Source organism: Emydura macquarii, unplaced genomic scaffold (genome assembly GCF_026122565.2).
Source record: "Emydura macquarii macquarii isolate MOO-44397 ecotype Brisbane River unplaced genomic scaffold, CSIRO-AGI_Emac_v2 contig_2768, whole genome shotgun sequence".
Taxonomy (NCBI): Eukaryota; Metazoa; Chordata; order Testudines; family Chelidae; genus Emydura; species Emydura macquarii.
In genome coordinates, this window is record NW_027132905.1 from 2039650 (window position 1) to 2063737 (window position 24088).

At 51.7% G+C, this 24088-nt stretch overlaps 1 protein-coding gene across 6 annotated transcripts; it reads left to right on the plus strand.

Moving 5' to 3' along the window:
- The first annotated feature begins 7 nt into the window (after nt 1–7).
- On the plus strand, nt 8–24087 carry FAXDC2 (fatty acid hydroxylase domain containing 2). Of its 6 annotated transcripts, none has more exons than XM_067566286.1 (12): nt 8–86; nt 1350–1408; nt 4586–5445; nt 11437–11502; nt 12937–12984; nt 15387–15478; nt 15604–15707; nt 15998–16119; nt 18476–18681; nt 20318–20423; nt 21131–21297; nt 22731–24087. In XM_067566286.1, exons 5-12 carry the CDS (start codon nt 12937–12939, stop codon nt 22885–22887), a joined length of 1002 nt encoding a protein of 333 aa, XP_067422387.1. In that variant the 5' UTR covers nt 8–86; nt 1350–1408; nt 4586–5445; nt 11437–11502; the 3' UTR covers nt 22888–24087. The 6 variants fall into 6 exon arrangements, with proteins under 6 accessions (XP_067422387.1, XP_067422385.1, XP_067422386.1 ...); XM_067566284.1 differs by lacking the exon at nt 8–86 and adding an exon at nt 112–182; XM_067566285.1 differs by lacking the exon at nt 8–86 and adding an exon at nt 830–1206.
- Nucleotide 24088: the final 1 nt, after the last annotated feature.

Below are 24088 nucleotides of genomic sequence, written 5' to 3' on the forward strand. Positions count from 1 at the left end.
CCGCCCGACTGCGCGTGCGCAGACTCGTTCCAATGCTGACGCAAGCGTCTCGTGAAGTCATTCCTGCGGCGGCGCCGCCGCAGTTGGTAGGCTGCCTCGGTCGGTCAGGGCGCGGGAGTGCGCGTGCACCGCGCAAGGCCGCCTGGAGTCTTGATCTGCGTTGCCTCGTTACCCGAAGACAAGTGCGCATGTGCAAGGAAGATACGTCGCCGCGCTAGTCAAACCTGCGATAGCAGCTTCTGCCGCTGGGCTTATCCGGAGCCCCTGCTCGGCGCTCCGCCGGCGGGCGGGCGGGCCGACCCATGGGCTCGGCGGGAGGGGGGGGCAGCAGCTCCTGTGGGGGGTGGGCGAGCCCATGACTTCGGCTGGGGGCAACTCCTGGGGGGTGGGCGAGCCCATGGCCTCGGCTGGTGGGGGGGGGCGGCTCCTGTGTGGGGTGGGCGAGCCCATGACCTCGGCGGGGGGGGGCAACTCCTGTGGGGTGGGCGAGCCCATGGCCTCGGCTGGTGGGGGGGCAACTCCTGTGTGGGGTGGGCGAGCCCATGGCCTCGGCTGGTGGGGGGGGGCAACTCCTGTGTGGGGTGGGCGAGCCCATGGCCTCGGCTGGTGGGGGGGCAAACCAATCCTGTGTGGGGTGGGCGAGCCCATGGCCTTGGCTGGTGGGGGGCAACTCCTGTGTGGGGTGGGCGAGCCCACGGCCTCGGCTGGGGGGGGGCAACTCCTGTGTGGGGAGGGCAAACCAATGGCTTTGGGCTGGGGGGGTCATGACAGGTGGGTGCTTGCACTACCATGGATCCCAGCTGGGGTCCCTGGGGGAGACAGGGCACCCCCCCCCCAACACAGACATCAGCTGGGCCTCTTGGGGGGACAGCCCCACACAAGGGCGCCTGCACTAGGCCCCCGTCTCAGGGGTGCGGACCTGCCGTGCTCTCCCCCCGACGGGGGTTGCCCAGGCTGCGCCGGTCCCTGTCTACACTGAACTCTCAAGCAAGGCCACGGGTGTCTGTATGGGGAAAAAACTTCATGGCAGCGAGTCTCAGGGCCAGGGTCAGCTGAGCTGGGCCTCTGGCGGGACAGACCTGCAGCCGCTCCTCATTTACTCTTCGGGGGAAAACGTCACGCTGAACACAAACTAGAACAGGAATCGACACGTGGTGATCGGCTTTCCAGAGGTCGCCTGCCCTCCCCCAACAAGGGCTCTGGCAGGTGATCGGTTTCCCCATCCCAGCGAGGGGCTCTTCTGTGGGCACAAGTTTATAACACTGTTAACACAGGACATGCGCCCCCAGGAATCCATGAGTGTGCTCCTTTATACGGTTTAAACCTCTGATCTTGTCCTCCCGAAACAGGTGATCAGCAGACCAAAGTCCCGTCCTCAGGGTGCAGCTTCAAAAGGCTGGGTCTACAGGTGGGTAATTTGCATTCCTCTCCTCCAAGTGTTTTCAAGGAAAAATCGATCTTGTCTGGCCCATTAATTTACGAGTTGTGGGAAGCTCATAACACTCTCCAGGGTTTACATTAGTCATGTCTCCCCTGTAAGGAAGTTACATATAATCCCACCATAATATATAAACATTTGCATTTTTAATACAACAGACTCCTAAGGTACTTACACTTAATTCAGTAAGCTTTGTCTAGGATACTACTATCTCTCTCTCAGAAACAACAGGGCCTGGTGGTTTGTGTCCCATCACCCTAGGAGCTAGACCTAGGATAGCTCATCCAGATCTGAGCACAACCAGTAGCTAACGTGGACTCCCGTCTGGCCAGGCTATCTCTATCTGCCAGGGTTCCTTGGAGACTATAGGACCAAGCCTACTACGGTTCCTTGGAACATTACTAACACATGCAGATCCAGCTGCCAAAGCAGAATTCCTGAAAGCTGTGCTCTCCGTTTTGCTGCTCTAAATTGGATTAGGCTTGAGTCTGTTTCTAAAGGAGATAAAGTATCTGCCTGTCTGCAACTGACTTTGCTGAAGGAGCAGAGGCCTTTGGGACAGGATCTGTGAGTCCTACTATTCTTACAAAACATGACAGCTGTTGCACTGCTTCAGCTGCTGTTCTCTCCCCACAATTCAGAGTTAGGTGGTTTCATTCCTCACACTGAATCTCAGATCAGTGCCTTACAAGTCTCTGGAACTTGTTTCCTTTCACGTGTTAGATGTATTTCAGTATCCCAGTCCTAATATTGAACTATTCACACAGACAACTCTTCAAGCAATATGAAAGTCATTAATTTAACTATCAGCTTCCAGCAAGTGACCTCTTCCATGTCAGCATATTCTCATGGTGTCTATCTTACGCAAAGAAATGGAGCTTTCGTAACTCAGGATTTATTGAACTTGATCTTTGAGATTATTAGGGATTCAAAGCTTATCTTTACAGATTAGTAGTTTTTGTTCCCTTTTTGCTTTCTCAGCTACAGCATATAGCCTTTGAATTGCATAAATTATACATTACATGCACTGTGAAAACACGATGGATGAAAGCAAGCCTTGAATGCTAAGCATTTAACAAGTGCCTTCCCTCCAATGTATGCTATAATTTGGAGCCTTTGGTGAAAGAGAGAGATTTTATTATTAATAATCATTTGTATAGCAACATAGGTTTACAGCACTTTGTAAATATAGTGTTAGCATTTCATACTTCCCTTTATTGCCACAGGCTTGATGGAAAGATACATACATATTCTTTCTAGTCAGTACCCCAATTCTTTAAGGTGTGTTGGATCCCAGAGAATGAAGAAAGAGGAGTCTTTCCCAGTAATGGTCAGTAAATATGGGCCCCTCTGTACTAACTGAAAATGCTTTGCAAGAAACCATCACTTGGAACATTTGAAGCTTGCAATGTTTGTACAGTGTCTTGAATCCCATTGATTGTAGTGGTGGATTGCGACACCAAGGAGCAGATCCTTTGCACACATTTCAGTCTGTATGTTTCCATTCCCTATATAATAATGTGGTTTGTTGCCAGTAGCTATGAAGGAACAAGTGTTGCAGCTGCACTGATTAGGCATTTTGTAGTTTTTCCATCCCACAACTCGGTTCCCCTGCATTTGGAAGTTACCGATAAGTGCCTGCTCCTAGCACCAGCACGGGGCACTGAGAGAGGTGCTTACAGAATCCTCCATGAGAACCTGCCAAAAGAGAACCGTCACAAGCTTTAGTGAGTGTGTGGATGTATTCAACCATTGCAAGGACATGAGACAATCTTTTCGTGCAAATAGTTTCCTAGATGGGTCCAAGGTTTTTCACTGGTGCAATTACTGCTGCCAATTTCCACCAGTAACTAAGTAACAGCAATTCAAATAGATAAACGTTTGTGGAAGTCTTACAATATGCTTCTGGAGTTAGATGAGACATAAATGTCACTGAACATTTTGAACCTAAGTGGCAAGGCCATCACCTCCCTCTTTACAGTACTTCCTTTGCTCCACAGAAATTTCAAAAAGTACCATTAAAGCACTAAGTGATGTAGGTATGTCCTTGGAGGAGGGCTAGGAAAGTAGCTGAGGCTACAGAAAATTAATCATTAGTCATGGAGTGTTAACATTAGTATTTACCATTGTTATCAGAGGAACTATTACAAAGTTTTACATGCTGTCTTGTAAGCTACTTTGGGTCTCCCTGTCCTCCCGCCCCAAAACACACACACTTTTCACCAGGGGAAACAAGCAGTGGAGGTTACAAAACAGTGAGAAACTGTTATTTATAATCTTCTGAGGTATCTCATCAAGGAGTTTTTATTGCTGAGAAGAGTTCGCTCTTGCATCCATTCGTTCCTTGCCTCCAGACTCTCAACAAGGGTAGCAGTAGCAATGGTGCTTTTTTGTGATGTGGACACCTGTCCACTGGGAACCCAACTAATTTCAGATAGGACACCAAATAGCCTAGAAAGAGGAGAAGCTTTTAGTTGCTGTCAACTTGGATTTGGATTCAAACTAGCAATTTAGAAGGTGAAAAGTCCTTATCTTGCCTGTTACCAACGCCCTGTGCCATCCAGTCCTCTGTTGGGAAAGTGATTCATACAAAAACGATTTCTTATTTAAGTGACAGCTAAAGGCAAACACCAGGGTCTGTGGAATTTGGTGAGATTCCAATGGCCTTTTACTCACTTGTTCATGCATGCAGGATAACCCACCCCCTGCAAGAACCAGTCATAATGAAGCTCAGCTCAGTGACTCTTTCCTCAATCTGTATATTTCCATTCCCTGTGCTCTGTTTGGCTTGTGCAATGCATCGCTTCTCCTTGAGTCTATGGGGCTACAGAAAACAACAAAGAGGAAATAGCCGCCTCCCCACCACGGAGAATTTGTCAGTCAGGGGAAAATGTTATTGAAATGTAACAGCGGCTTTGAGTGGAAATAAAATCACAGCAAGTTGCTGAGGTACTAAGCGGCCATCCAGGGGGCAATGTGAGAATGGTGTTTGTCCCTCCCTCCTCCCCCAACATGACTTGATGAAAAGGCTGTTTGTGTGTTTATGGGTACAGGGTATTAGCCACAGACTACAGGACATTTTGTACTTGTGGATCTCTCTTCAGCTCTAGCCACAATTAACCAAAATGCTGCTTACTTGCCTTACAGACCTGGCAAGGCTGAGTGGAAGTGTGTTGAGGTGTCTCTGCTTCTTCCTCCTGTATTAAATCCAGAAAGTTGTGATGGGTGACAGCACCTCTCCTAGCGCTTGGATCAACTGCCACACTGCATGCTGGACTGAATTGCGTTTTCTGGGACCATCCCTGCATGCTAAAAATGAAGGTGGCCCGCCACAAGTTATATTTTACCACCCCTGCACTACCCAATGCTCTCGTGCGCTACAGATTTCACTGTGCCTAAATGCCATTGTTAAGCATGAGGGAACCCCAGTCACATTGTAAGATAATTTAATCTTTTCCACATAGACAGGACCAATATCATGTTATAGCCCTTTTCAACCACTGCTTGCTAGGCCTGTTTATGCAATGCGGCTAAACACGTGTAGTGAAGATGGGGGCCAAGGGTTTCAGCAGTGTTGCCCAATAGCTCTCCCTGGCCCCAATAAATGCACTTTTGCCCTATGAAATGGCACTGGTTTTAATTGTTTGTGCTCAGGGCACTGGCTGGGTGCTTTACACATAAAGCACAAACTTATTCATGTGTAATTCATGAAAACAAAAGTGAAAGGATGTCGCTTTTAGAGCAACACACAGAGTCTTTACATTGTCTGAGCAAAAGGGCGAAAACATTTGCCAGCCCCAGTCGTGACCTAATGCTGGCTTCACGTGACGTGCCTGGGAGGAGACAATCAGCTGCTCATTTATAGCCATGCCCCGCCCCTCCTCTGCCTGAAGCTGTGATAAAGGGATCCGCAGCAGCAGTGTGCAAGGCAGGGAATGATTGAGCTCCGGATTGGGCTCTGGCCAGCGACCCAAGGGCCCCATCTAGGCTGCAGCCACCAGCAGGAGGTGAGCAAAGAGAGCACAGCCAGTAGTTTAGAGTACTTGATGGTAACTATGGGGATGGTGACTCCATTAAAGGAGCCGGCCAGCCTGGCATTCTTTTTATGAACGCATTTATGTTGAACAAATATCCCCGGATCTTCCGAGCCGGGCCCAGGTCTACCATCCTGTTTGTGCCGTGCCTGCATGTCGTGAGCAGCACCAGAAGCACTTCATCTACCCCTAGAGAGGGTAGCTACTGAGCTCCTTTTCCGGTGTTTGCTCGGGTCTGTGGTTCCTCGAGCTGGCCGGACTGTAGGTGCAGCCTGTTGCTGCACAGACACTAGTTGTCTCTTCTCCCAGGCGAGCTGGTTGTTCCAGCAGCTGACGCTCAGCCAGCACTGATTCCAGTGGGAAAAGGATTCAGAGCCGGGGGCTCAGGAGAGAGGGGCAAGAAAAAGCCAAAGGTGCTGTGTTAGGGGGCTAGTCCATGGCCACAGACGCGCCCTGTTTCTCAGCTCCTGCACCTGCCAGCAGCAGCTGGGTCTCCAGCTGGTGTCGGCAAAGAGGGATGAATGGCAGGCTCAGTGTAATTACTGTAGAAGAGGGCATGTGTTGAGCCTCAGGTTGGCACCTAGGCTGGTAACAGTAAGTTTGCGGTTGCGGGGAGGCGGGAAATCAAAGCAATAAAATAAGTTTTGGAAAAAGTGTCAGTGAAAGCGCTGATACAATTTTAAAAAGTGTCCGGCCTGCCATGGTTTTCTGGCTGCCCAGCTCTTCCCCAGCTGGGTGACATCACACTGGTGCCATATGGAAACCCCAGAAGCAGCTCACCAGGAAGGGGCAGTGTGAGAGCCAGTACAGCAGGACAAATGTCGGGGGACCATGATCCAGACCTGCCTGGTGCACTCTGCAAAAGGACATCAACCACTAGTTCCTTGTGACCGGCTGCATGGAATCGGGCATCTGTGATGGACAGGCCTGCAACGCGCCTGCAGTGCTCTCTCCTGAATGCCCAGCTGGTGCATGAAGGGTGATCTGGGGAACAAACTGATGCATCACAGCATCCTTCTGACGGAGGCCGTCAAACCACCCCATCTACACATGCCATGGATCGTCACTGACAGGAGCCATGCGCCTCGCGCCAGGCCTGAGCCCAGCTCACACTGTTCAGGATGGTTTCATAGATGTACCGGGATGACAAGCCAGCTGCCGGCAAAGATGAAGGGCTGAGTCCAGCTTTCCTGACACCTGGGTCTCGCTGCCTCAATAAACCAGCGGCTCAAGGCCGCTCTCTGCACATGCAAACTTGGCATTGCAATTGGGTGGGTCAGACATCCAGAGCCTGCCTGGCACGATGTCAGCTCTGCAGCGATGGCCAGGGCTGGGCAAGAATAAAAGCTGCTGCAGTTCGGGGCAGTTCTGCTGTGACATGGGTAGGATGGGAGAAAAGGCACGAGCTGGTTTGAGTTTAGAAATGGGATTTCCCAGAACCTACTGGAGAAAGCAGCAGCATGTGCCCCGCCAAGGGATGGGCGCATCAACAGCTGGAGGGTTGGCTATTGGCTTAAATGAGCAAATGCTACTGGCTAGAGACGCCTGGTCCCCTGACTGCAATGGCCAGCTTGGCGGAGCCATCGGCTGGGCGGGGCTTCTGGTTAGCTAGACAAGCATGTGCGTGTATCAAATGCATAGAACTGAACATGCAGGAGCAACTCTCCACTTCAGGGAACGCCCCAGCCCTCTCTCAGTGCGGAAGGAGGAGGAAGGAGACGTTCTGTCTTGCTCTCCCTGGGCACTGCCCCGTCCCTGGGCTGGCATCTGGTGACTAACAGCAGACAGGCTAAATCAGGGTTGGGAGCCCCACCCACCCTTCGCCTCCCCAGCCTCATCCAGCAGCAGGAGTGGCTGCAGTGCCGGGAAATGGTGCCCCAACATTTCCCTTATGCTCTGCAGCTCGCACAATGCGGAGGTCGGTGCCCGGGAAGCAATGAGGCTCAGGTGTAGTAAGGCAGGGGCAGGATAAGTTTGTTTCGCTAGTGCGGTGACTGACGCCCTGTTGCCCATAAATGCTGCCTTATGCGAACTAGCGTCCCCGCCCTGCCATGCACTTTCTCCATTTCCCCAGCCCACCCGCCCCTCCAGAGGATGGATGTAAGTTGCACACAGAGGTGAGGGGCGCACCCCCGGCCCCCTTCCCCCATGCTTCTTTGCCTCTTTCCACTTCCACCTGAACAGATTGGTCCGGCCTGGCTCGCCAGCCTGATGTGCTCTCGCTTTTAATCGCTGTGATTGTATTGGTGGCGCAAATCCAGAGTCATGGGACTTGGGGGCTAGGAATGGCCTTCCTACTGACTCACACGGAGTAACTGCCAGGCCTAGTTATTGCTTGTCTTGGGGTTCAGCTGACGCTAGCCCTGAGCGATCAGCTGGGAGGAGAGCTGTGATGGGCACGGCTGCTGTGGGGACAGCGGTGTATTGCTCTGGCACTGGCTACACCGGAGCAATTTACCAAAGCGTTCCCCGCTGCTGTCCAGGCTGTCACGTCGACAACGGGCTGCTCGCTAACACCATCACGAACATAGGCATTATTAGCAGTCAACTAAAAAGTGTTTCATGGAAGCTCCCCCCTCGGGGATGCTTTTTGCTGTGGCTGGGCTGGCCAGTGGCGGCTGACGCCCGGACCAAAATTGTGTGTCAGGAGTGGGGCGAAAGCTAGCCAGTGCTGGAGGGGGCTAGATGCCTTCGCTGTGCACTGTGCTGAGCTCAGGAACTGTGCAGCACATTTGTCTTGAGGTCACTGTGGGTTTCACTGCGCTGGGTTTGCATTTGCCTAACCAACGCTGCAAACATATCTGGTGAGCCCAGCTGACTGAGTGCAGCTGCCCTTCGCTGCTTGTGGCATGCGTAAGCTGGGGAGCAGGCCTGGTCCCTTGAACTGCAACGCTGAGTCTAGGTGACCCTTGGACGTTTATCTTGGGGGGAGGAGGAACTATCCTGCCTTGTCCCTTGCAATAGGGTGGGGGATACACCCCCCCCTCCCCCCCCCCTTGTCTGCTACCGAGATGTTTGTGAGAAGAGCCGTAGGGGATTCGATGAGGCACTCAGCTATCCCAGCGATGGTACGAAATGAGAACCTAAAAAGTGCAGACTAGAAGGAAAAGCCAAGCACTTGATTCTGACTCCAAAACACCTGCTGAAATCCCAGGCCAGGAAATGCTACAGGCTGTGCATGTGCGTGGAAAGAAGTGCACCCTCCTATTTTCTAACACTCTACTGCCACGTATAGTACATAACAGGACATATGGGCCTTTTTCAGTGGCTGGAACGGTAAATTCTGTGACAAGGGACTTGCTGGTCTGTAAATGGCTGTTGTAGAAATCCAGAGCCATGGTGCAAGAATAATTATTCAGCCTGAGTGAGCAGTAGACATGGATATGCCAGAATTTTACTTCAGGGGTTGAGGCCTTGGTGCTGCTGGCTGGGATTGGCTTGTTTTAATAAGAAATGCTTTGTTAAACCACTTTAAAAGGAGAATTTGTCTTTTGTAACCAGCCTCAGGTCCAGAAGTTTCATTTCATGTCAGCCTCGGCCATGGCTGCAGCCAGCTGAGAGGTGTAAAGTTTGTTTGATTGCCTACTGCCTGGTTTATATGCCAGTGTAAATTCAGTGTTCAGTGGTGTCAGCAATTCTTTGCTTACTGGAATAACCCCAGCCCTGTGGTATCTGTCATGTTTAATAGACGCATCCTGGGCCACCACAGCAAAATTTCTATGTAGTGTGGTGCTGGGAGCAGAACAGGATGCAGCTAAATTTGGCTTTTTTTACTGTCAGTGTAGTGTTTGCAATCGGTGGCATGATGCTCCTAATTCAAAGAGGAGTGTGTAAGTTGATGACTTTACAGTGCAAGGAGGGAGCCAGCCGTGAGGAATCCTGATGGTTATTTTAACAGTTCCTCCCAAAGCCCAAGAGATGAAATGGCATTGGGCAAACCTGCTGCCTGCTCCTAAGACCTCAAAACCAACTTGCAAACTTCCCAGCTGTCTGTCTTAGCGGAGGCAGCGTTCCAGTGGGATTTGAACCACGGTGTCAGTATAGAAGCCTGTTTCTGGAACACCAGCCTCTAGCAGGCTGTTCTGTGTCAGGTCGGAGCAGTTAGGCTCAACCCATCTATCTAGACCCGTATAACATTGCCCATCCCCATAGCACCTGGGCATTCATAGAATAGTAGAGTTGGACGGGACCTCAGGAGGTATCTAGTCCAACCCCCGCTCAAAGCAGGACTAACCTCAGCTAAATAATCCATGCCAGGGCTTTGTCAAGCCACAGCTTAAAAACCTCTAAAGATGGAGATTGTACCACCTCCCTAGGTAACCCATTCCAGTGCTTCACCACCCTCCTAGGGAAAAACCTTTTCCTAATGTCCAACCTAGACCTCCCCCCCTGCAATCTGAGACCATTGCTCCTTGTTCTGTCATCTGCCACCACCGAGAACAGCCTAGCCCCATCCTCCCTGGAACCCCCTTTCAGGTAGTTAAAGGCTGCTATTAAATCCCTCCTCGTTCGTCTCTTCTGCAGACTAAACAAGCCTAGTTCCCTCAGCCTCTCCTCATAAGTCCTGTGCTCCAGCCCCCTAATCATTTTTGTTGCCCTCCGCTGGACTCTCTCCAACTTGTCCACATCCTTTTTGTAGTGGGGGGGCCCAAAACTGGACACAATACTCAAAATGTGGCCTCACCAGTGCCAAATAGAGGGAATAATCACTTCCCGTGACCTGCTGGCAATGCTCCTACTAATGCAGCCCAATATGCTATTAGCCTTCTTGGCAACCAGGGCACACTGCTGACTCATATCCAGCTTCTTATCCACTGTAACCCCAGGTCCTTTTCTGCAGAACTGCTGCCTCGCTTGTCGGTCCCCAGTCTGTAGCCGTGCATGGGAGCGAACCCACTCACTCACAAAAGGCCATTGAGATAATACTAATGCTACACTGCCCTAGTAGAACCGTTTCAGTTATGATGTATTTCACAGTGTAGCGATCTCAAAAGGGGCTGGCTTGTGACTATTTTCTTGTGCAAACAACACCGAGATGAAGTGAAGGCTCTCCAAAATAAACTGTTTATTTAAGCAAAAGCTACTTCATGTGCAAGCTGTTTCGCTAAGGACAGTGCATGCAGCTGCACAGATAACATCTCAGAGATAATGGGGTTGTATTGGGGTGGAGTGTAACAGTGGGCAAAGGGCTTGTTGCAAAATAAGATAAAAGATAATTTTATCCTACAAGCAAGGTAGTTACCCTTATTCGCCAGCCAGCAGGACCTTTCTGCTTCGTAGTCTCAGGCACCAACCATTTAGTGTGTTTATCAGCAACATTGGCATCAAAATCCACTGGCTTTTTTCAGAAGGGTTCTAACTAACTAGCAAACTGGAAACAAGGCACGGGGCAGATTTTACAGACTGGAAAGAATAGAGCATTCTGACCGTGAAGGCAGTGGGGCGTTTGAGGAAGAGGATGGCATATGGGATGAAGACACCAGTTTAAAGTCTAAACAGCAGCATCTTAGGATGCTTCTTACACTCGCTCGTTTGGATGAGGGAGTCAGCACTGGCTCAATCATTTTGCAATTCTGATTTTTAACAAGGCTGTTTCTCAATGCAGAACACAGATTGCACGTGTTCAAAATAAGAATCCGAGAGTTAGAATTGCTGGCTACCGGTGCCAGCCCCACCACAGTCACTGGCCAAGTCTTTTAGGGCCAGATTTCAGCACGCTGAGCCCCTGTAGCTTGCCCCGAAGTCATAGGGCGCTGTGGGCACTTCACAGATCTGAGACTCAGCCCTTCCCTTTTTACCCATCAGTAAGCAGAAACCCACGCAGCGGCGTGGGGCTGATTTTGGACTATAAGCTGAATACTAACAAACTTTAAGGTGCAGGAAAAAAAGGCATTAAAATTTTCCAGTTTCAAAGCTGCAATGTTGTCACCAAGCCAATGGGCTGATTTTTGTGTTTGTTGACAGTGTCCCCCTTGACTCGGAAACTCGACAAAAGCTGCTCCCACCCGTGGGACTATTAGCATCAGAAAGGTAAGGCACCACCCCCTTTTGCATTATTTATTTTGTCAGCACTTTGTGCTTCATATCTCAGAGCCTGTCTGCTCCTACCATGAAGGAGGCAGTGTGTCATGGAACGTTCCACCTGAAATCCCCTTTTAAGAGCTCTCTCTGCAGGTCTCTGGGGTCTGGGCATTGCTCCAGCTTATGCTAATGGGAACTGGATGGCCAGATCTGGGAAAGAATGCACCAAGTTGAGGAGTTCTACAGAACCCTTTGTACTCAATATTTTACTTCTGCGGGGCACCTGAACACAAACTAACGGCTGCTTTGCACCTTTTACAGTTCTTTTCACTGGGAGCGGTTCTTGCATCGTAAACAGACAAAGCTATGATGCTTCGTTCTCTGTTAGTGCCGTGCGGTGGTATTTTGGAGAATGCGGTTAGAGGGTTTACTGTGCAGTAAAACCCTAATCTTGCAGGTCCAGCAAAACTCCCTTAGACTTGACTGCAGTGGGGTTCTGCCACCGTTAGGAACGAAGGGTCCACCAGAAGACCGAATAAAGAATAAGGCCTTGGCTGTACATTGCTTACTGCTAAAAGCACCATCAGTCACATTCTGTCCTTCTCTCCAGCCATGCAATCCCATTAATAGCCCCAGGGTGGCACGGATTCAACCGAGGGTAGGAGCTGGCTCATTGCTTCTATGTGGGTGGCATGATAGTGTCCTTTATTTGAACACTGACGAAGACTCAGTGAAGCTGAGGTGACTAAGGAACATTTTTTTTTTTTAATAAATTTGTTGCTGGGAAAAGTTGACAGTCCAGGAAAGGAAAAATCCCCAGGTTAGCCCTGCACTAGGCACTGCACATGCACCGGAAGTACAGTGCCTCACCCGACCGCTAGGAGCGTGAGCTAGTATCTCCGGGGTCTGTCCTGTCCTTGGCCTCGCTGCTGAGCCTGTCAGCAAGGGGGCTGGTTAGAACCACAGGCAAAGGGGATTGTTTGGATGCTGCCACCTGCCCGGCTGGTAGTTGAGAAGCCAGCAGAGGGTAACCGTTTTCAGCCGTTCCCCACTGGGCTGGATCTGACGCAGTGACTCAGGGTGAAGCGGCTCCCTTATCCCGTTACCAGTATCTGGTGCACAAGCCCTTGGGTGCTGTAATTTAAGGGTGCAGCGTGATCTAAGCCCTTGCCCCAGAGCCTTACTCTGCTGTAGCAGATTTTTTTTGTTTTATTTTCCTTTAACATCATGGCTTCACAGTATGAGGCTGCACATCTCACAGCGGCCAGAGGGCTTCGCTCGGGCACTCCCTGAAGGCCTGGGAACACAGCACGTTCCAGACCAGCTGGGCCAGTAGGAGGGCGCCGTATCAGATCATATGCAAATTTCCTTTGGGGCTGTTTTCCCATCCTCTCCCCTTTTTCTTTTCAGTTCGCTGTTCACTCACATCATTAATTATTTCAGATGAAGGGAGATACTGCATATTCCACGACGGGCGAACAGCAGAAGCAGGTAAAGCCTCAAAGAGGACGTCTCAACTGAAATGTTATATGGTGGCTTTCGAAGGCTGGGTGCTGGGGAGCTTTCTGAGTGGCTCTTGTGGATGCTGACTAACTGAGTAGTCTCCTCCCATGGTTTGAGTCAGGGACCAGGGGACAGGGTAAAGCACTAGAGAATTTAACAGAGGGAAGGAGGACTAGATGATGCTGGCCGGGAAATGGACTACATGTACAAAGAAATCTTTCCCACAATGAGCTTTACAAATTCTGCAGCTGATGTAGATGTAGGGTGCGGTATTTCTGTTAAATGTAATTGCTGGTTCCTGTGATAAAGGTGCAGCAATTAAACAAGGCAGTGTCTAGTCAACAGAGCCTTGCAATACAGCTGTACAGAGAGATGAATTTCTGAGAGGCATTGAAGCCAGGACTGGGAGTTGTGCAAGAAAGGTTACGGGTGGGGACCGGTCCCTGGCTTGCCCTGTAGCCTCGGCAAGCCCCTTACACTTTCTATGCCTCACCCCTAAAATGGGCAATTACTTGAGTGGGTTTTGTGAGGCGTTAGACGTTACAGTAGGGAACTGTTTAAGATCAGTGGCTGGAAGGCACACGGGAGGGCTGTTGTGTCTGCCTGGAAACCTGCACGGCCCAGGTTCAGCTCCCTCGAGGAGGTTGGCTTCAGCAGAGTTTTTTCAGCCACATGTTGTGCAGATCCCATCTTTTGTCTGCAAGGAGCCAGAGTAGCATCACGTTAGAATGCTCTAAATCTGAGACTGGGTACCATAGCCACCTTCTAAAGCATGTGTCGTATTTACCTAGGCTGGGGCAATGCTCCAGCCCCTACTCATCACGCACTGAACTCGGGGGCCCGATTCTGCTCTCACGCCAGCATATGTTGGGTGTGGAAGCACCGTGATGAGAGATCAGAGTCTGACCCAGTTAACTCAAACCCGCCACCTCGAGTAAACCTGACCCAGATCCAAACCGTGCCTGTTCCACCAACCTCTGCTGTGCTGTAGTTAAGGACAATATAGGGTTAGTGCTGAGCGCCAAGTGCATTGATCTGTGATTGTAGGGGTCTGAAATTTTGAAAACTCACAGCAGTACTTCCTTTAAAGGGTCTTCTCCCAAGTCACGGACAACATGCTGATTGATACTGTTACAAGCGACATTAAACCTTGCTATGGGTTAGTTAAAACCTCATTGAAACTGATGGGTGTGAATACCCCCTTCATTTAAGTTACAGCACAAGAGACAGCTAAGCCCCCCGCAGGCATAATGGAGTCTGCCCACCAATTAGCACCAACCAGGCCATGTCTACACGTACACTACACGTCTGGTGAAGACACTCTCTGCTGACGGGAGAGAGCTCTCCTGTCGACATAAAGAAACCACCTCCGTGAGCAGCACCCACTAGTGCTTACGGTGGTGTAACTTACGTATATTCACATCCTAGAGCAACATCAGTTTTGCTGACATAAATGATGGCATAGACACAGCCTGAGAGCAAGGCAGACAGCAAGAAAGTCAACCGTGATGTGGGGCTGGGAGAAGCCTAGAGAACGGCTCTGGGTCAGGCGTGTTGGCTGAGAGAAGCTGAGGCCTGTAAGCAAAGGAACAGCTTCTGGTGCCTCCTGTGTGCATAGAAGCCGGACTCTAGCCATTCCTTGAGAACAAACAAACAAAGAAGAAGCCAGGTGCCATCACCAGTTTCCACTCCCAGCTGAATCAGCTACAAGGCCTCAAACTTTTACTGGGTTGAAAAGGGCCAGCGCCGCTCTCCACTTGGAGTCTTCTGTACAAATTAACTCAATTCTGTCTAGCTGCAGACAGACATTGTCTAAGCGTTCTGGAGCGGGGGCGTTAGAGAGGAGGATGGTCTCTACTCATGTTGGAGAGACAGCCACCAGCACAGCACTGAAGTCTGCTGAGGAAGGGGGAGGGCTCCGGGCTGCGTTACCTTACACCACACATCTGCGTTCATCCTCTTGTAAGGGATTAAGCTTCTCTTGTTGGTGCCTGTCCCATGACATTGCTGAGAAAAGATGAGCACGGCAACCAGAATTATTGAATTACACAAGCACACTGAATCTGTGGCTGGTGTGACCTATTTTATCTGTTCATCGTAATAACCTACTACAGAAGAGAAGGGAGGAAATTGCAGACAGATTACTATCTTTTACCATACAGACACGTACTGTACCATATAATCAGAGACAAGCTCAGCCTGACACGCCTAGGATCTGTTGATAGGGTGGATAAAAGAAATATTGCCAAACAACTTTGCTCAGCTCTGTTCTGTAGAGTGCTGGCACCAGAAAACAAGGGATGCAGGGACTGGATTCGCTCCTGTTACTTAAAACAAGGGCTCGTCCACGGCCTAGCAAAGGTGTAATCGCTTCTCTTTCCTGCTCTTAGCAGGGGAAGCTCTGGGACTCGGTGAAGACAACTGCCTTCATACTGGGCACTGGAGGGCTCATGTTTGCTGCCTTCAGGAACTCCGTCACCTGGTAAGAGCGCTCAGCCCTGCTAGCTGGAGACGCGCCATTTCACGGGGTGGGGAGATGAGCCGTATGTGATTTTTTTGTAATGGAAAGCTAAACACCGCGGGTAATTCTTGGACGCTTCTCCCCAGGCACTTGCAGAAGTTCTGGGGGGCTTCGGGCGATTTCTGGCAGGCACAGTGGGAGAGAACGCACCATCTGCTTGGAGGAAATGAATGGTCAATTTTCCTGCTAGGTGAGTTGCTTTGAGTGACAAAGGGCGGCTGCAGGGAAGCCAGATTCTGCCTGTGAAGATGTTTGCATTATTGTGATCTCATCCCCATGCCCCTCGCTTCTCCCCTTCGGTCTCATTCAGTGTCTTAGAGCGTAAGCTCTTCAGGACAGAGACTGACTCTCATTTCTGTACAGTGCCTAGCGCAAGGCCCTGATCGGGTCCCCTGGCCACCACTGTAATATAAATCATTCGAGCTATGAAGGCTCCTTCTTGTTCATCGGTCTCCCCCCCCCACCCTTCCTCTGCCACAGGCACAGCCGTGGTTCCAACCCTGGTTTACTGGTGCTTCAATGGACTCCTGATGGTGGCAGACGTGACCGGAAAGCCAAATTTCATTACCCGTTACCGAATTCAGTTGGGCAAAAACGACCCTGTAGGTATTTCTCAAGGTGCCGGGGGTGGGGAGGCTGGTTGAATGCCTCCTGCATTGAGTAAGAGGGGTGCGGGGGGGGGGGGGCAGAGCTGTCAGTACCTTTCCCCCCACCTCACGCTCTGCCCTGGAGGGGCTTGCGCAGTAGAATCAGATTCGACAGGGCATGAAAACGCAGCGGGGAAGGATGCTCCTGTGGTCAGGGCGATGGCTTGGGCATCAGGTCCCAGCTCTGACACAGGCTGTCTTTGGCAAGTCATTTAGGCCTGAATGCCCCCAAGGAGTTAGAAGCTGGCAGTAACAATACCTACGTGCAGAGAACGTCAGTGCGACTCCCCCAGCCTGAGTCAGGTGCCTAACCACCTGTCCCCATGCCCTCTGGATAGATGCCCCTGAGCCTGTGATCCACAAGCGTCAGCACCTAGGAAGGGGGCTGCCTGCCTAACCTAGCCCCTGGGAGAGGCTAACGAGAGGAAGGTGGGGCTAAGCCTGGCCTCGGCCATGGGCACCTGTTGTGCTCTGGATAAATAAGGGAAGTGATTGGACCAGTGGGACTGGGGCCTGGACCTCCCACCTCCCCTGCGAGTGGGACAGGGGGTTAGGGCACATAGCTCCAGTACTCGGGCGTGTGAACTCAAGGCAGCATAGCTGCAGCAGTCACAGGTGTGGAACATCCTCCCCCCCCCCCCCCACGGCTGCCACAACTCAGTGAAGGAAGAACGCCTCTGTCCACATAGCTACCCTCGTTTGGCCGGGCTGTGTTCCTACATCCTCCGCACAACCTCTCCCCGCAGCAGGGGCTGCGGTTAGCCTATGGGGTGATGCTGGGGTAGCTACACCACTACAGTCTCCATAGAATAGACACAGCTGCAGGCTAGGGCTACACGACAGAGCCCAGGGCAACACAGCTCTATTGGCCTGCACTACCTCCCCCTCCCCCCCGGCATGAGCTGAGCTAAGCCAGTTCTAGGCTAGGGGCTTTTATCCACATTGCTAGGCTAGGTTTTTTCCCCTACCCCGTGGTGACATAAAATGTAAGCGCAGCCCACAGGTAAATAACTCCCTTTCCCCCTCCCACTGACAACGAGCGGGTGCACTAACGGCCCAGGGTTTTTCACTATGTGCAAACAGGCCCGTAAGCACCGCAGCCTGAGTCGATTTCATTAAATGTCACTGCGGAGCAGCTGATGTCGTCAGAGGTCCATGCTACCGGCCCAGGTTGGTAAAGGGGCCAAGTTTCAGCTCTGGGGACAGTCTCAGACCCAGGCAGACAGCAGGAGGCTGCTATTTGTATGACAGGTTGAAGGTTTCTTCATACCTGCGTGGGCTAAGGAGTTGTGTCACCCTCATTTCACTTGCTGGAGCGCAGCACAGCAGCACTTTAACACCATTTGCAGTGATGGAGCTGCATCACCACACCACGCACACGGCCCTGCCCCCACTGACCAGCAGAGCAATCACCTCTAGCAGCAGGGAAGGATTCAACCCCTTTCCTAGAGGCCCAGGGCTGCAGGCTGAAGAATGTTGCAGCTTTTGTGGAGGCGAGCTGAGAAGTATTCCTGGGACACCACCGCTGGACTTGTGTCCCGGACCGCTGACATCCAGTTGCTGCACACCACAGTCTTTTATTAAAGATTAAAATTATAGAAAGGAAAGTTTTGGCCACAGGCGTGCAGCTGTTTGGCCCAGGAGAGCAAGTCATGGGGAAAGCGAGAGGGAGACAGTTTAACTGGGCATGCATCGATCCTGAGAAGGGCAGCTGGCTTTTTTTTTTTTTATTGCTCCTGCTCTAAGCAAGGTGGAGCAACACACCTGACGTCTGTGCTCGGAGACAAGAGTCAGCAGCTGCCACTGCCAGAAGGCGAGTTGGTATAGGGCAGTCACTGACCCGCTATAAACTGCCCCCCGCCCGTTTTGCAGTGAAGACAAAGCATTTAACTAATAGTGCAGAGCCATAAAGCACAGGAGCAGTGCAAATAACTCCTGCCTCACTGAATGCCAGTCCTGGAGCTGCTCAGGCTGGAAGAGGGAAGGCACCCTGCTCAGACAGCAAAGGCTGATTCACTGCGGGGGACGGAGGGCCTGTTTCCGTCAGTCCCAATTCTTGCCCCTCACCTTCAGATCTGTGCCATGCCTGCAGCAGGACCGGGCCCCAGACTGCCAGTTAGTGACACAAAGAATGAGAGCCCTGAACAGTGAGTGGAGCAGCTCCTTGTTCATTTGTCTACTTGTGAAACTTGGTCCAAACTTACCAACATCAAAGCCCCTAGTCCTGGAAAGGCTCCCTCCCTGCAGCCCAGAGCTGCGGGGCTCCACCTTTAGCCTTCCGAGTTCTCATCTCCCCTCCCCTCTCTTGCAGGTGGACACAGCGAAACTGCGGCAGGCTGTTTACACCGTGCTGTATAATCAGGTTTTCATTTCCCTCCCCATGATGATGCTCATGCTCCTTATCATGAAGTGGCGAGGACACCCCTGCAGACAGGAACTCCCCACCTTCCACTGGTTCCTCATGGAGCTGTGCATTTTTATCCTGTTGGAGGAAATTCTCTTCTACTATTCACACCGGTGAGCTGGGCAAGAAAACTGACCTGAGAAACTAGACTGTCCCGGGGCAGTTTCTTCCTCCTGTAATTTCCCTAGGAAATGTGAACAGCTCTGTCCTTCCTTCTGACAGTACCCCCAGCAAAACACTCCCACTGACCGTGGCCAATCAGTGGCACCTGCCTTTCCCTTCCAAGCTCCTGGAGGTGTAATGCTACCCGTGGCTGCGTTGAACCAGAGATGATGAAAGCGATAGGATTGAGACTAACCGGCCGACAGGCCAAGGGAGGAAAGACAAGTTGGTTTTATTCATAAGCTATAATCTAAAGCACTGCAGTAGCCAGGTTATTGCCCATAGGAGGAACTATACACCCTCCAAAGAAAATCTACCGAGAGAGCAGACTGGGTGAAAACCATGATCTCTTATACATTTGTACAGTGGCACAAACTCCCGCCGCTCCAGACCCCTTGAGCACTACCACTGCACAAAAAACAGATGCAGAGTAAAGTCAAAGAAAAAAACCTACCTCATAAAAAGAGAGAGTTCAACAGCAAAGAAAGCAATTGTGGGAATATATACAGGCCAAGTGAATTGCCCAAGGACACAGAATCATAGAGGATTAGAGTTGGAAGGGACCTTAAAAGGTCATCTAGTCCAACCCCCTGCTCAAAACAGGACCAACCCCAACTAAATCATCCCAGCCAGGGCTTTGTCAAACCAGGCCTTAAAAACCTCTAAGGATGGAGATTGCACCATCTCCCTAGGTAACCCATTCCAGTGCTTCACTACCCTCCTAGTGAAGAAGTTTTTCCTAATATCCAACCTAGACCTCCCCCACTGCAACTTGAGACTGTTGCTCCTTGTTCTGTCATCTGCCACCAGTGAGAACAGCCTAGCTCTATCCCCCCTGGAACTCCTTTCAGGTAGTTGAAGACTGCTATTAAGTTCCCCCTCACTCTTCTCCTGCAGACTAAAGAAGCCTAGTTCCCTCAGCCTCTCTCATAAGTCAGGTGCTTCAGCCCCCTAATCATTTTTGTTGCCCTCCCCTGGACTCTTTCTAATTTGTCCACATCCTTTCTGTAATGGGGGACCACAAACTGGACACAATACTGCAAATGTTGCCTCACCAGGGCCAAATAGAGGGGAATAATCACTTCCCTCGATCTGCTGGCAATGCTCCTACTCATGCAGCCCAATATGCCATTGGCCTTCTTGGCAACCAGGGCACACTGCTGACTCATATCCAGCTTCTTGGCCACTGTAACCCCCAGGTCCTTTTCTGCAGAACTGCTGCCTAGCCAGTCGGTCCCCAGTCTGTAGCAGTGCATGGGATTCTTCCATCCTAAGTGCAGGACTCTGTGCTTGTCCTTGTTGAACCTCATCAGATTTCTTTTGGCCCAATCCTCCAATTTGTCTAGGTCACTCTGTAGCCTACCAACCACTCCCCCCATTAGTGTCATCTGCAAACTTGCTGAGGGCACAATCCACCCCATCCTCCAGATAGTTAATGAGTCAGGGCAGAGCAGGAAAAAACTCAGGAGTCCTGACTTCTAGCCCTGGTCTACAATTTAAAACCTACACATGAGAAAAGTATGGAGGATTGATCTGCGGGTTTATTGGATGTGAAAGGAAGACTCGATTCTGGTTCTCTCTGTACAGGCTTGTTCATCACCCACTTCTGTACAAGAGCATACACAAGCAGCACCATGAATGGACAGCCCCTGTTGGTGTTGTCTCCCTCTATGCTCATCCAGTCGAACATGGGGTAAGTGGGAACTCCCGGGGTCACTGCCCATAGTGTAAACCCAATCCATTTCCAGTGGGGGGGGGGGGGGGAGAACGTGGTAAGGGAGGAGAGCAGCTGCACTTCAGAAACTTCCTTTTGGGAGGCGAAGCTTGGGTTTGTGGGGTCTCCAAGCAGCTTCTGAGTAGAAGTGTCACGTGGCCCTTTGCTCTGGGACTGCAAGACACAGCAGGGTCGATCTACCATCAGCCAAACTTGGGGAACAAGGGCCTCCAGCCGTTTTGAGCGGGATGGAATGGGGCCTCCTGGAGCATGGTGGGAGATGTCAGGGCAGCAAGTAGGGAAGGTTCAGGCGGCCACAGCTGGGCTGCTTTGGCACTGGCTGTCCCAGCCAGGCACAGGTCTCAGGGAGTGAGCAGCTAAACCCACGAGAGGGATTGAGATGTTAAAGCAGCTTGGGTTACAGTGGGAGTTGGCTCTCTTGTATCTCAGTCTCTCTGGGGCATTGGCAGACCATTCCCGGTGACTCTTCAACGCGTCTCCCACAGCAGCATTAGCGAACTTAATATTACGCCTCCACAAGGCGCTCCGCTCCCCCTGTTCCACTAAAACCATGTGTCAAGGCCAGCCCCAGCAGCCCCGGGGTCTAGGCGCCCCTGTAATACAAGCAAGGAGCGGGGACACCTGGGGTGTGCATGCTAACGAGGCAGGGCGTGTCTGAATTCCAGCTTTCCAACATGTTGCCCGTGCTGGTGGGTCCGATAATCCTGGGCTCCCACGTTGCTTCCATCATGGTGTGGCTCTGCCTAGCTATTCTGGCTACATCCATCTCGCACTGCGGCTACCACCTGCCCTTCCTCCCCTCGCCGGAATTCCACGACTTCCACCACCTCAGGTAAGGCCACGGCACCCGATCCGTACCGCTGCCCCACGCCCTGTGCTCTGGGGACTGGATCACCCCCTCAACGGGCGGGACGGGACGGGATGTAGCCCACTTGTGAAGAGCGGAGGCTCATGTGACTACTGGTCCATCTCTCTACTCCTCCAGCACTCCGTCTGCCCCACCGCCTCAGTCTAGTTCAGCTGGCAGCTTGAATCCTTCTAGCCGCCTCACCCTTCGTAAAGCAGGAGGCACCGAGAGATCCGAGCAGAGGACTGGACCTCAGGCAGCTCCTGCTTTTAGCTCAGCTCAGCCGCTGCCCTACCATGCACCCTTCAGCCAAATCATTGAGCTTTTCCTTTCTGTTTCGTGGTCAGCTGAGCAGGAAAACTGGCAGGAAATGAAAGATTGAGCCTGAGCTCAGGTGTCTTGGGCAGATTAGACGAAGGAAATAAACGGGCAGGGTCTAGAGAAGCAGGCATAGCCTGGGCCTTCCCAGCAGTGACCCAGGGCATCGTCCTGGCTGCTGAATTCCTGCTCTGTCCAAGACAGCAATGGAAAATGCAGAGACGTCCCCACGACTGAAAAGCCAGTGTTACAACAGGAGCCAGGCCACGCCTGGTCAGATAGTCAAAACTCCTCCGTGGAAGTGAAGCATAGCACCTTTTTACAAAGGCTAAGTGCTTTGCCCGTGGTGGCACAGCAAAGCCGTGTCAGGCTGGCAGGTAGAGTCCCGAGGAGGACCTGGTTCCTAGGGCCGTGCTCAGTTCACTGACCGTGCTGTCTGTCTAGCATCGCCTCCTGAACTTGGCTTCCCCTTTTCGTGCAGGATTGGGGATGACAGTTCAGCCCCAGCCTAGGGACGGGGTGATATCTGAAGTGCCGGCCAGCACTCATTATCCCCATCTCTGCCAGACGCTTATGTTTGTAGGCCAGGAGCATGAATCACCAGGGACATCAGGGCCGATGGCAGGCACTGAGCAATGCCATAGAACCAGCTCATAGCTTCCTTAGCGAGAGGCATGGCCCTGAGTAAGTGTGTACAGGCAAGTCTGGTCTTCCTGCGACCTCAGAAACTAGTGTACATCTTGGAGTGGTGGCCATCGGGCGTAGAATCCTGCTCTTCTGCTCCCGGGATGGGAATGGCCGCAAAAGCAGTCCACAGGGCTTGGGAACGGGGAACGCTCCTTGCTCAACACCTTTTCTAGGTGACTATATAGCAGTATGGGCAGGTTCGGACTAAACCCCAGCCAGTCCTCCACAAGCTGCAAAGCAAAGGCTGGGAGAGACGTGGCTAGCGAGGGAAGCGAAGTAGGATTGCCATGGCTCTGATGGGGACATGAAGGATATGGGAGGGACGCGAGAGAAGAAGAGGCCTGCATGGCCTACCTTGTTTCTAGACAGTGACCTCCCGTACCCTCTTTGTTCCCTTTCTGCTTGGCTGCCAGGTTCAATCAGTGCTACGGAGTCTTGGGAGTGCTGGACCGCCTGCACGGAACGGACACGCTCTTCAAGCAAACCAAGGCCTACGAGAGGCACTGCGTGCTACTCAGCCTCACCCCGCTCACCGAGAGCATTCCCGACTCTCCCAAGAAAGCCAAGTGAGCCCGCCCCCTAGCCGCTGGCAGCTCTCGCAAAGTACACTGAATCACAAGCGCTTGGAACGATCATTATGCCAAATCATTTTCTAATGAGTTCATCCTAAGTAATGAAGACAAAGCAGAACCATAACCCATTGGCTGTGAGATTTGCACTCTCTCCCTTTCAGCCCCCACCAGCCTGGTGCACGGCCCTCAGCTCTGCAGCTGGGTAGCCTCTGGAAGGTACCACAGGGATTCTGGGTTTTTTTAGCCCCCTGGTTCAAGCTGCCCCACAGAGAAATGGCCCTGTTCAGATTCCCATCTCCTGCTCTCTTGGTTAGCCTTTAGAGCGTCTGATTTCACGAGGCTTTTGGGTACATGACTACACCTCACCCACGCTCCACGGGGAGTCGCCAGGGAATTCAAAAGCCTTGCACTGCTGACATTCAGGGTGGCCCGATCACATCCCACCACTCTGGGCCTGGGAGAATTCACCCTGAACCCCCCATGGAAATAAGCTTGTTGAAGCAACGTGGCCTTCGTAGCACGTCACCAGCACAAACAGCCCCAACGGTGCAACTTACTGCAGCACGGATATTCAACGTATTTATGCAATGAGGGGTTTCTGCTTTAACCAGGAGCTGATCACCAGTGGTCAGGCAGACGCTCCCCCCCACATGGGATAGAGCTAAATTACTGGCAGCCCTGGGTCGGTTTTAATGTTAAAACCCATTTATTTGGAGGATGAAACCAAAATCCAAGGGAGCTTTCCAAGAGGGAGGCTCTGAAGCTGAAGTCTTATTAGCACAGTCAGCCCGGACTGACCGCTGCATCCCAGCGAGTCACTTCCAACGCCGCAAAGCAGGTGGAGGGAAATGCCAGGGCGACAAAGTTATACATGCATGGAGAAGGGGACACGAATGACCTAGAAGAGCTCTCCACCATCACTCTGCTCTCCTGAGCTGTTTGGTGGGGAGAGTTGCAAAGCCCTTACAGAAAATGGGCACCTCGTCTCATCAGAAAACTGCTACACGATTAGAAAGTATCTGCTCAGGAGATTGTATGGAGCACGGAGAACCAGGAGCGCTGAAAGCCAGGACGAAGGTGTGTTGGCAGAGCTGTATGGGGGCCTGGGACAGGAAGAAGCAAGAGCCGGACTGAGACCAGTCCTACAAGTGCTCTTCTGCGGAAGGCTTGTCTCGCGCCTCACTGCTTTATACTTGTTG

Excerpts from the sequence above, each read along its gene's own strand:
- FAXDC2 (XM_067566286.1), top strand. The coding sequence starts at position 12,937 with ATGAAGGGAGATACTGCATATTCCACGACGGGCGAACAGCAGAAGCAG. Across the intron at positions 15,479-15,603 it reads TTCAGGAACTCCGTCACCTG|GCACTTGCAGAAGTTCTGGG; the intron begins GTAAGAGCGCTC and ends GCTTCTCCCCAG. Across the intron at positions 18,682-20,317 it reads CTCTTCTACTATTCACACCG|GCTTGTTCATCACCCACTTC; the intron begins GTGAGCTGGGCA and ends CTCTCTGTACAG.